Raw genomic sequence first — 12,824 nt, 5'->3', positions numbered from 1 at the left:
GGTTGTCTTGGTAAATTGTTCCATATACCATCAGCCATATTTAAATTACTGTACATGCAACAATGATTTTAGTTGGCTATTCAAAAATAGCAGATATACAAGTTTACATTGCGTCTCTTGGTGCCGGCGTGCTTGTACATGTACATCTATTTTTGAACATTGATAAATCTTGAAAGTGTACGAACTACTGATTTAGAAGGCAAGCTGTGTATTCACTTAGTAATTGCTTGTTCAGTATGTGTCTGTCTCCAATCCATCTCCTCAATAAACAGAAAATACATTTCAGGGGGGTTGCCAATTTCACCCAACTAGGAGAGAGTATATATCACTTAAATGTATAGTGTTACAGTTTCAAATTTGTCTGCTCATTTCTTTGTGTCGTCACTTACATTTTACTTAACATATCTTGTATGGGTTCTCTGTTCTCTCCTGATTGGATAACATTGGTATGATGGTATCCCAACCTAATGCATTTCTTTTTATATAAAGGGTTGGAGAGGGAAGATCCCTGTTACTGATCAAACTAGTAATGATTACAATCACAATATAGAGCTAATATAGATATATTTACTGAACTATAATATATATAGGCCTATGCGCACACACACCACGATTTTCTTCTTCCTGTGGTCGGTCTGTCTGGGAATCTGCATAGCTGCTTGCCAAAAGATCTTGTCTTTGGCAAGCGCCACCGTCGTACGACGGAGCATAAATCCGCTCAAAGAGCATGCGCAGTCCAAACGTTACAGCTGAGCTCTGGGAGTGTCTTTGGTTGGACCGGACCTGGGCTCAACCCAGTATCCAGTTCGGACTGAAGGAACCGGTCTACGTTAAGATGAACAATGGCTAGCTGTCCTAGAAGGATAGGATTTGGAAATAAAGGAGCATAAATGAATAATAGTCTTTAAAAAGAAAAGTGATTACATCCAACTTGATCGGACTGCTGGATGTATAGCCTGAATGACCTCTGGGATTATAACGGTACAGGTGATTTGTAATCCTCTTTTAGAGTCGTTATTAGACTATAAACATTTTTTTTCCTGTTGTGTTTTGATACTTTGATACAGGTTCACGCGGGAGGATATTTTCGCGTTATGTTTTAGAACAATAGGCTGTAGCTATCCGTGTACCATTCCACGCGTTTATCTTAAATCGCCTTAGTGTCTTCTTAGATTATCTGTTACAACTTGAATAGGATGAAACATATAATAGTTAAGTGCCATGCGACGTTCTGCAAGATTGTGCCTAATCACCTAATCAACATTACATGTTGAAAGAACGTTTTCAGCTGAAACGTCCCGTCGATTCACTACAAAAATCGTAGCCTTGTTCATGAAAGAATCCAACCAATTTGTATAAATAATAATCCTTTGGATAACCTCCTGGAGGTGATGAGTTGGTCATATGTCGTGGTGGGAGTCGTTTTAGCTGTAAACCTTCAATCAGATTAACAGTGAAAGGACACAAAGCACCTGCAGGAGGCATTTCTGTGCCAGGACTCCTGTTGGCATCCGGTGTGGCAGAGAGATGCTGAGGACCACGGTAGACTCGGTGGAGGAGAGAGATGACGAACAGGAGGATGAGGGCGAGGACGACTTGAGGGATGGAGAGGTGCCCTTCTTTGTGAACAGAGGAGGCCTACCGGTGGATGAAGAGACTTGGGAGAGGATGTGGCGCCATGTGGTCAGAATTCACCCCCACAGTGAGGCTTTGGCCAAAGGGATCCGTGGTGCCACTGATCTACCTAAGGTGAGGCATTGCCCCCTTGAGTATGTAACAATGTCCCAAGTTTTAGATTAAAAGTTAAGTTTATTGTTGGTCACCTATAAGGACAAGTCAAGTGCACAGAACCAATTATGTTGCATCCATCTGACTGATAAATGTAGGCCAATTAATACAAATAAAAACTGTCAATAGCCTGAATATAACCTATAAAATACTCTTGTGGAGTGAAAGCACATTTTGTGGACTTATGTGCAACTGTGCAGTGCATGTGACAAAAGAGCACTACATGAACTATCTTTAAGTATGGACATTTGTCACATCTCAGATGTTTGTGTGTGTGTGTGTGTGTGTGTGTGTGTGTGTGTGTGTGCGTGTGCGTGCACGCTTGTGCACGTGTCATCTCTGTGTTTCTGTTTGCCAGCATGAAGTTGACTACAGACATCCATCCATGCTGACACACTATTCCACCCACTATTAGCTGATTTTACCTATCAAAATGACTGCTATGAAAAGAGTCTATTGATTGACAGATATCAAATCACAGTATTAAATCTGCTTCAGGATTAATCAGCACCTGGTAAATGTCTCAGAAACTACACTTCACACTTGCAGAAGACATTAACGCCACAGTGTTCTGAGTCACACCATAGTGTTTTGGGTCATAGTTGAATTTAGTCAAGTCATTGGCACACAATTGCCATACAGACTAAGAGCCATCTGCATGTCACAATATGTGCAAAAGGCAGTGTACCTGATTCAATTTTTTTATTAAGTTTATTTGCTCTGCTGTCTGCTCTGTCTCGGAAACAAAAGATGCAATGACGTGCAAATCTGCAGCTTTTTAGACCACATGTATCAGCCAACATGCTCGTTCATACTATGTGTCATTAGTCATAGTGCAGTAATGTCTATGCCTGCCGGCGCCAGACAAGGAATCGTATCATAGATTCAGTGACTGCAACTCATGGGAGAGAGTTTCCACAGAGGAATTACGATTCTTGTCATTAATTACACAGAAGAGAATGGAGCCTGTAGACTGAACAAGAGGACATTCTCATGCTGTAGTGAATATAGGGATTGTATAATGTTAATGCAGTTGTTTGTGTCCTCTGCTCTGCAGATTCCAATGCCGAGTGTGCCTACATATCAACCTACCACCAGTATCCCACAGCGCCTGGAAGCCATACAGAAATACATCAGGGATTTGCAGTATCCTTTCATCGTCCGCATAGCCAAGTAGTGGTCACTGGTCAGCTTCAAAAAGCTGGGAGTGAAGCTTAAAAAATATATATATGTATGTATGTATGTATAATATTTTTATATATTTTTATATATTCTTTCAAATAAAGACAGACATAAAGGAATTAAAAAAGAAAAAGAAGAGAGCGTAAACAAAGACAAAAAAAGAAGAAAAAACAGGGCATGATTTCAGTCAGAACGAGTCATTACATTACAATAAGTTACACTGCTAGACAGTATATGAAAAGTGGAGGGTAAAACAAATTGTTAAAGAAAAATCAAAAAGCTGATTTTCATATGACAAAATATATAGAGCTTAAGTGGTTAATATGCATGTTACACGCTGCTGCTTCCACTGTAAATGAGACAAATTATCACAATTTCTGTCAGGATATTTCATATTTTATCCCATCAAAGTGCAGAGAGCGAGAGGATGTATTTCTGTTATATTTCTAAATCAGCTTGATTACACAGTCAGTATTGTGGAGTTAAGACCTAGTAAAATAATATGTACAATATCTACAAGACAAGGGCTGTAGACAAAGCACTCTCTGGAATTTGTCACAGCATTTGCAGAATTAGTTTCACTTCCCACTGGCCGTAGGCTCCAGACCTACAGTCTATAAGAAAAACAGAACTAAACAGTCCTTCATCCCCCTAGTTACTGTATAAACGAAACAAACTCAATGAAATTCCAGCTGGTATGTAATACTGCTATGCCATTTCCATGAAACAGCCTCTACGATGTACCGTATGTTATTGGATGTTTTGTTATTTTTTGCCTATTTCATTTTGTATTGTTCTAACAGTTTTATACCTCAAATGTGGTTCACTGCAAAATTCCCAATAGGAAAAATAAAGTTACAATACTATACTATATTAACTCCATAAAACGTGGTAATTCCTCCACTGAAAGAACCACAATGGAAATAAGCACTTAAATCAATCAATACTAACACAAATTATATTCATAGTTTTCCTATATAGATATCTTAGATATCTGAAAGTAAATTATTTAGCACTTTGCTATTAGCTAAGACAGCTTTTCTTTTATACTGTATGATTGTACATGCTTGGTAATACATAATACATAACTGATCTTAAACAAAAGGACATTTTACCACATAGCAGTAATTGAACAAAATAGCGTAGCAGAAAATACTACTCTATCCCTTCCTTTTACGCCCTGAGGGCGAGAAGCATGGTATATATAGGGCGGACGTCACAAAGTGGGTCACTCGCATGTGTATATGCTATAAAAAGAAAAGTCACAGGAACTCATTCATAATTAAGTCACAATATATGAATATCACAAACATTGTCTTTCCTCCCCAAAGTAATGTTGCTGCGTGTTCTACCAAATAACTCTAAACCACTTTTATTGCCTATTAACTTGGTCATGTGATTATTATGTTATGAACTTAACATTTTCCTACAGGTACAATCACACTGGGACACAATTTTTTGAAATCAAGAAGAGCCGGCCTCTTACTGCGTAAGAAACCATTGTTTTTACATCTTTGACTGACTGTCATTGGTTATTCTTAGCTTGTGATGTTTGTGGCCGGATGGCCTTGGAACAGTACAGTAGGAGTTTTGTAAATGTCAAACACAATTCCCAAGGGTTGTGGCAGACATAGGACATCAAATCAATCAGGATGATTTCCTCCGGTCTGGTTTGTGCTAGTGATGTCCAGTGATGACAGATGTTGAGAAGCAACAGTATATGTGTATGTGGATGAGCAATATTTCTAGTTACCCTCAGGGCATTTGAAACCAAACCACCAACTAGTGCTTATGCTTAACAGGACATGTCTTGCCAGCATGAGGCTCAGGGTGCATTTTTCAATGACCGCAGGTCATCTAATATGGACTCTTTAGAGGTTTGTGGAAAACATTTAACTTTAAAGCCCATTTTGGGCGCACACATGGCAACAAAAAAATCCAATTGGTCGAAACAGTGCACCTTACATTTATCAGGTGTCTGTATTTGTGTATGTATGGGTGCACCTAAATTATATGGTGGTGCACCAAAAAATAGGCACACCAGTTCAACCAACTAAAACGTTAATCAGTTTTAGTCTTGGACTCCACCTGGCTGTGCACTACTAACCACCATTAAAATGCCTGAAAATTATTATTTTTGCTCATCTGTATGAATTAAAATCATTAGCAAATGTGATCGTTTTAATTTAAGTGATTCATTTGTCATTGCACAAGATTATACAACCAGTGGCCGGCATATTATTCCTCACATACGACTAAGCCTTTCTCAAAGGTTGGATAACAAGGGCAATGACAAATGCTGGGTGATAATTTGTCTAATACAATCTAATACAATTAATCTAATACAATGTTTCTGTTCAGGTTGATGGACATTGCTAAGGAGATGACCCGAGAAGCTCTACCAATCAAGTGTCTGGAGGCAGTGGTCCTTGGAATGTATCTTTTCACGTGCATTACATATTGTCTATGACACTTAATATGCTGAGAAGGTTACAATTTGTAACTTGTCATCATCATTGCTTGTTATCATCTTGAAATCTTTGTCAAAATGTTGTCAGAATTCCTGCAGAAATGGCAAAAATGGGGTGAGAAATGTGTTTTATGTAGCCACTCTGTATTGGACTTCCAAACTGCTCTCAAGAAAATCATCCAGTGTAATCCGTGATAACATCACAGCCTCGTGGGTTGCTCATCACATCATGTGAAAAGATCCATATCTGTATGTCAACAATACTGGCATGATGGCCAACCACACATTCAGTGATTCAAGTCGATTCGTGTCAACAGTGTTGCAAACATAACAAGTGCTTGTTCTTTGCTCAGTACTCCCAAAACACATAATTGTTGCTCAAACATAATTTTTTGAAACACTTTTGATTTAAACGAGGATCACGCCTGGGTGAGTGCACTCGGCTCCTGTTTGAAACCCACGCAACAAAATCAAAAATTCAACACATCACGGCTGAAAGAGTAATTTCCTTGACCAAACATGTTGCAGTTACCTCACCAACAGCATGCCTGGTGTGGAGCGCTTCCCCCTCAGCTTTAAGACTCAGTTCTCAGGGAACCACTTCAACCACATTGTGCTAGGGGTGCACAGTGGGGGTCGCTTCGGGGCACTGGGCATCAGCCGGAGGGAGGACCTCATGTTCAAGCCCCTTGAGTTCCGAACGCTGGCAGACCTGGTGCATGAATTTGAGGGTGCCTACAGGGGCTACTGGCATACCCTGCGCAAGGTGAAGATTGGACAGTATGTATCCCACGACCTTCACAGCGTCGAGCAGATAGAGTGGAAACACTCCATTCTGGATGTAGATAAACTGTCCAAGGAGGAACTCAGGAGAGACCTGGAGCGACATACGCGAGACATGAGACTTAAGGTACAGTATATTACCATCTAGGGCCTGAGGTACTAGAAGTATTCACTTAGAATCAAAGTCCCAGTCTGTGCAGGCTGAAAACAGCACAAACTGCAAAAGCTTTTAACAGCATGAAATTGAAACAGCATGCATCTGACCCCCATTTTATATGAATCATGGGAGGGAGGATGGTGTTTGTAAAATACGATATGTCCTCAGCAGATGCAAAGTTCCTTTTTAATATAAGACCTTTATTGATCCCGCAATGGAAATTCAGTTGCCAAAGACAGCACAGCAGTCAAGATACAGATTAAAGGGCAAGAAAGAAAGTACTGTAGAATAGATACAACATGATAGAAAGACAAATCAATGCAACACCCACAATAATATTGGCAAACAAAATACAGTATACAACAATATACAACACTAGGAGTGCTTATCCAGTATCCATACTGTGCTGAACTGTTTCAGAGCGATTAGTCTATTGAACAAACCTCATAATTATATATCTTTTTGTTTTTATTCAGTTCTTAAGACGTTTGACTTCTTCTGAACCGCTGTGCCATCATGCATGGCAACATGACCCCGTTTGCAGAACTATCTTTCTCCTCTGATGATCTCTCATCGTCTATCGTCTCTCACAGTAATGAAAGCAGCCATGATGCTGAGCACTGTGTGCAATAAAACTAATGCAATGGCTCTGCTCTGCTTTATGCATGGCTGGCTCCATCCTTCAATGGGCGACAGTTTATAGAGACGCCTTGCCACTTTCCACTGACACAGTGAAGGATTTGACCATCTGCTTAACATTGTTTCCCCTATATCCATAGTTAAACTAACTCACCTTTGTGATGCATTTAAATAGTTGAAACCTAGATTAGGGTCTTGTTTTTGTTTTGTTTTAGTTCCTGATTAAATACCTGTGTGTATTTATATCACAAATGTGAATTCAGCCAAAGATTTTCCACTGAGAAGTTAATGTGAACCTACTGTATGTCTATTTTTTTTGAAGATCGGAAAGCCTGCTCCTCCCTCTCCCACCAAAGACAGAAGGAACAGCATGGGTTCCCCCCTTCGGGGGCAAGGAAGCCCCATGCGCAGGATCAGTCGCATAGAGAGACGGTAGGACACATGTGGGATCTACATCATCTCATTTTTGACAGAATATACAGTTGCTACTGTACCTAGTGACAAGTGTTTATGTTCAAGGGAAGAAATCTAGGATTTAGGAATATACCGTATTGTATATCCTAGTGTGATGTGTCCTGACATTATTCACAATTTCATTCTAGTATTAATTAAACAGTGTGTCTCATACTTGCTTATGTATGTTTGTTATAGGCCATCCGGAGAAAAGAAAGCTTTGGATCAGAAACCGCCCTCAGACATGAATGGATACCAAATTCGAGTGTGAAGAGGATTTCATGAGACTTAAGAATGCTACCTAAAACCTGTTTTAATTTTTGTATGGCTTCTGATTCACCATGACATTCAGGCCTAATTCAGTTTCACCACTTCCCATGACGCAGGCTAGCACATGAAGACCTTATGTCAAAGTGGTCATTCAGATTCCTTGTGGCTACTGGCTAGTTTGGTTAGTGATTGGTCCTGCCAATATTCCAAAATTCTAAAATGGAGAAAAACACATATTTAGGAATCTACTCATTTATACACATTTTTAAACAATTCTGAAGAATTTTAATATAAATATAATTTGGTTAATCTCCAAAGCTATACAAGACAAGACGACATGGAAAATCAGCTATTTTTGAACTTTTGAATAGGGCTTCAGTACTTTCCCCAAAACACATCTATATGGAGGCTTGTGTGCAGTTTGTCACATTTGTAATGTAGGTAATGCATTTTTTTTATTTTGACCTCTGCTGGACAGTAACTGCTTTTTGTAGTGACTAGTTGACAAACCACAACCCTTGTGCCTTATACAATCTTTCCAAGACGAGGCGAAAATGTTCTTCAGTTGTACAAGTTTCATGTCCAATTTATATCCAATGCCCACATAAATACAGTACAAGCTCTTCTCGCTCAAATAGCCATGAAATATGTATGAAACCTTTTTGTTATATCATACACATACGCCTTCCTGTTCACCATTGTTGTACTTGTCATCACACTACGGTGACCCATACTGGTGTGAGAGGCAGAGCTCAGATTTACCATTGCACTGCTCTCCTCTGGAACAGGTGCAAGAACTGCTCCTCCAAGTGGAGGCTGAATGTCAAGAAGACAGAGATTGTCACAGACAATACACCTACTGTAAGTATGCACCCCCGAAAACACTGGAAACTGGAGGAGCAGGACTGGATCTGAGCAGGACATCGAAATATGGAAGGTCAAAGCCGGGTTCTCAATGACCTGAATGTCTGGGGCTCCGCCATGACCAGAGTCTCCTTTTTTCATGCCACCATGGAGCTCCTGCTCTATGGCTGCGAGTCATGGACCCCCATCCCCACCCTTAAGAAGTCCCTTGTTGACTGGTACACTTGTATATTGCGCTTGGTATCTCCTGGGTAGAATATGTGAATAGAACCGTCCTTTGTGGTGAGCTCCCAAGGGTTGGTGACAAGATAGCAGCACGCAGAATGCAGCTGGGGTGCAGCTCAGGGCCCATCAAGTTCTCCTGTGGGACCCAACTCGTGGCAAGAAGAAACGCAACAGGCATAAGTGTGTCAGGGACCAGGGTACTGAAAAACGACATCGGAGTGGAGAAAACTAGCACGCTGGTCAGCCTCATGGCAGTGTGGAGCAACCTTTTGAAAGTCAGGCTGATGCTCACCAAGTAGTGTATATACACACATGGTTAGCATGCATTTAACAGGGCAATGTACAATATACGCAAGTATATTTTATGAGCATGAGAAGAGTTTTATAAGAAGCCGGATGCTTTTCATAGTTGACAGTGGAGCTAGTGACTGCATTGATTGGTAAAGTCCCTAAGCCATATAGGGCTTACTTTAAAGTCAGTTTTTTATATAATATAACCTTGTTTTGTACTTTTATTTGTAGCAACAACTATTCACTTTTCTGTAGCCTTAACCTTCCTTTTAAGTCAAAGTTCAAAGAATTTTGTTTACAGCATTTTGTATTTTTCAATGCTTTGATATTTTATATTGTATTCAGTGTTGATCACCAGTCGACCACGTATTATTCACCATGCGCTGTTCTTCTGAATATATTATCACAACATTTTCACTGTCAAATAGATGTGGTTTCCTTTCAATGTTATGAAGCTGTCTTGCACCAAACTACAGTATTATGCATTTATAGCATCACAATAAAACCACTATCTGGCAATAAAGTGTATCTGCTACATTATATTGTATGATCTTCATATATTTTGTATTTCACGTGACTGCTACAGTATGAGCTCTTTTATCCTAAGAATCCTAGAAAACGGCATGATGTAAAAATCAATAGAAGTTGTGTAATTAAATGTTCTGGCAACAGCCAGGGCACAGTGCCAGTCTACTTGCCACCCAAGTATTAAGACTGAGCCCAACGTGCACTGACCTGAGACAGCTGCTGGCTCACAGAAAACAGAGTAGTGGATCAGGACCATCTCCAAACATTGCTATGTGTATACAAAGTAACCTTAGCTCCAACAACACTATAAAAGGACACCAGCAGTGTGTGCTGCCACGAATCAAAAGTAAAACATTGAACATTGAAGTCAGAGAGGCAGATTGCAATGTATGGTCTTAAAATCAATTGTGTAAGAAACGTCATCTAACAATATCACTGAATGGAGTATAAATTAGAAAATACTATCAAATCTGTGTTACACCAAAGGTGAGCCTCGTCTTCTTGCACATATCACTCGGTTTTGTTGGTATGTCAGGACTTGCTGCAGTGGTACTTAATAAAATAGGAGGATTGGCAGGATTAACTGCATCAAAATGAATATATTTACCAGGCTGATGTCACTTTCAACAAAAAAAAAATATATATATATGCTACCTTTGGTCGTTTGAGAAACCTAGCCCGAATATGTGCAGTGAATCTGAAAAAGGTTACTTAACACTTAAATGACCCCACTCACTTGTGGTCCTTTTTTCCCTCAAATGAGTTGTTCTACAAGCTGACAACGCATTGCTATACAAAGCGTTATGAGCTTGTAGATCAGCGATTCTCACTGAACGTTCACCCCAGAATAGGGATGCTAGGGTTCATGAACATTTTTGTTAGAGGAGAGAGCAGGTTTCATTGCTTTGTATTGTATTGGCTGTGTAATACTAGAAACACTAGTATAGGCTAAAGAGACAGTCTACTGACCTATTTTGAAAACCTACTGACCTGAATTTTATACAGTACGTGCATGACTTTGGCACCACTGAGGGGATAAAGCTATACACAATTATATAGCTTGATTCTAACATCTGTGTTTATATTTTAATTATATCATCAGCTATGAAATGAAGAGGAAATGTTAATGCATGCTTAACTACCCACAACAAAAATACCACGTCTAGGTTCACTCCCAGTGAAATTAAATCCTCACTGAGGATGAATCTGTTTTGCCCGCATTATACTGTACTCTGTATTGTTCTCACAGTGATCCTTGCCTGAGCCCCATCATGCATGAACTGAAATGAATTATTAATTCATGGCTACTGTACCGTACACGCACATATATACACACACACACACACGCACACACACACACACACACCTTCCTGTCAACCTGCAGTGCAGTGAGGTGGGAGGGGTAGTGCCAGTAAGGAGGCTCACACAGCCAATCGTAATCGGGAAGTCTGATAGTAGTATTAAAATAAATTATCTGATACCATAGTGGTTCTAAAAAATAGCAGATATACAAGCTCACAGTGCATTAAAAATCTTGAAAATATGTTTGACATTTTTTAAATAAATGTACATTTGATGGATTTCTTTTACACAAATCTTCTCTTCTGGGGGTCCGTGGTACAAAACATTTTCACATGGGGGGGTCCGCAGCCAAATCCATACTATTTTGGGGGGTCCTATGCATGGACATTTGAGAACTACTGATATACAGTAGAAGGCATTTGTAGAATCAGCCGCTGGTCTTCTTAATGGTTTATACCATCTCCTGAGCTGAGATCTCATCACATAACGCACGCACGGACACGCGCGCACACACACACGCCTTCATGTACATGAGGCCGTGCCCCTCAATTGTACTCCCAGTATAAATAAAGGCTATGACGACGACTGGTGTGCACTGCTTCTGTAACCTCAGTTGGACTATCAGCTTTATGATAAACTGATGTTCATGATGATTATGTAACCATGGTACTATTGCAACAAGTGATCATTAGGAAAGTGTGTAAGGAGGATGATGTTCTCAAAATATGTACAGTATTTGTAATCAAGGCTGACGATTACATGATGTTGCAAGTTGGATGCTATAAATGTATGATGAGCCTGAGGACCGGTAGCTAATAGCCTAGGATCCTCCGGAGTTAACATCTCTGATTTGCCTGGCTGAATAAACTTAAGATCATTTACAACACTGGGCAGAACTTTACGCTACAGTTAGACTTGGAGGATTCATCCTGCAGCTTTTCTACATCAGCATGGAGAAGATCAGAGGTTTCACCCTCTTGCTTCTGTGTGGCTCTGCTCACTGTCTGCAATGTAAGAGATGATGATAATAACTGAGGTCTCCAAGGCTTCATGTTTCCCGCTAGAAACTGTTAATTGTAACTTGTTGATCATGTACTCATCACTCTTTTCTTTGACTGACGAAGGGCCAAAAGGACCAGGGACAGGCAGAGCCAAAAGGGGTCTGGCAGGGTAAGACATTTCAAATTAGTAGGACAAAGGTTCTAAACACAAAATGTGTGATTTGTTGGTGGTAGGTGTCAGGATTAACAAGTGAATGACAGCAATATTTCTATCTCTTTCTAGGTCATGTGTGGCATAGATGACGAGTGCAATGGAGGACAGTGCATTTGCCCCCCCTCCAAGAGATGCACGCTATTTATAGGCTTCGATACCTACGCATACATCTGCTTATAGATAGCAATAGTGGGTTGAGTTGTATATATATACACACAACCTAAGCTTTTACCACATAAGCCTCCAACCACACCAGATAGAGCTGCCTTTCCCCTCAGACCTGGAGTACTGCATGTTTTGAAGGTACCTACCCTAGGGGAGAACAAGCAAACTCCATACAGAACTACTTTTGCCAACCCAGGGTAGGATTTTAGTTTTTGATTAGGATTACCCTGAGGTAATTCACCCATGTCTGTTAAAATTAGCCTAAAAACTACTATATTGCCCATTAACCCATTAAGACCAACCCGAACAGTTTCGCTGCAATCAAGTAGTAGTCTTTGCCATGCCTGTCATCCTGGCGGAGACAATATGATGACTCAACCTGAGATTCTGACTCCCTTTTCTGTGGAATTTCTTGACCTCCGACTTTCCAGTAACTGACATTGACATGGGTCAATGTTCAGGTCACCAGGTCATTTAGTGCACTGTTCCGTG

At 40.2% G+C, this 12,824-nt stretch overlaps 1 protein-coding gene across 1 annotated transcript; it reads left to right on the top strand.

Annotated features, from left to right (window-relative positions):
• The first annotated feature begins 783 nt into the window (after positions 1–783).
• On the top strand, positions 784–9,662 carry vash1 (vasohibin 1). Its single transcript, XM_079527782.1, has 8 exons — positions 784–981; positions 1,447–1,749; positions 2,846–2,934; positions 4,403–4,459; positions 5,332–5,406; positions 5,969–6,350; positions 7,342–7,451; positions 7,671–9,662. The coding sequence occupies exons 1-8, from the start codon at positions 961–963 to the stop codon at positions 7,741–7,743; spliced, it is 1,110 nt and encodes a 369-aa protein (XP_079383908.1). The 5' UTR covers positions 784–960; the 3' UTR covers positions 7,744–9,662.
• Positions 9,663–12,824: the final 3,162 nt, after the last annotated feature.

The sequence above is a fragment of the Electrona antarctica genome (assembly GCF_951216825.1).
Source record: "Electrona antarctica genome assembly, chromosome: 18".
Classification (NCBI taxonomy): Eukaryota; Metazoa; Chordata; class Actinopteri; order Myctophiformes; family Myctophidae; genus Electrona; species Electrona antarctica.
This window is presented reverse-complemented; position numbering and strand designations above follow the sequence as displayed.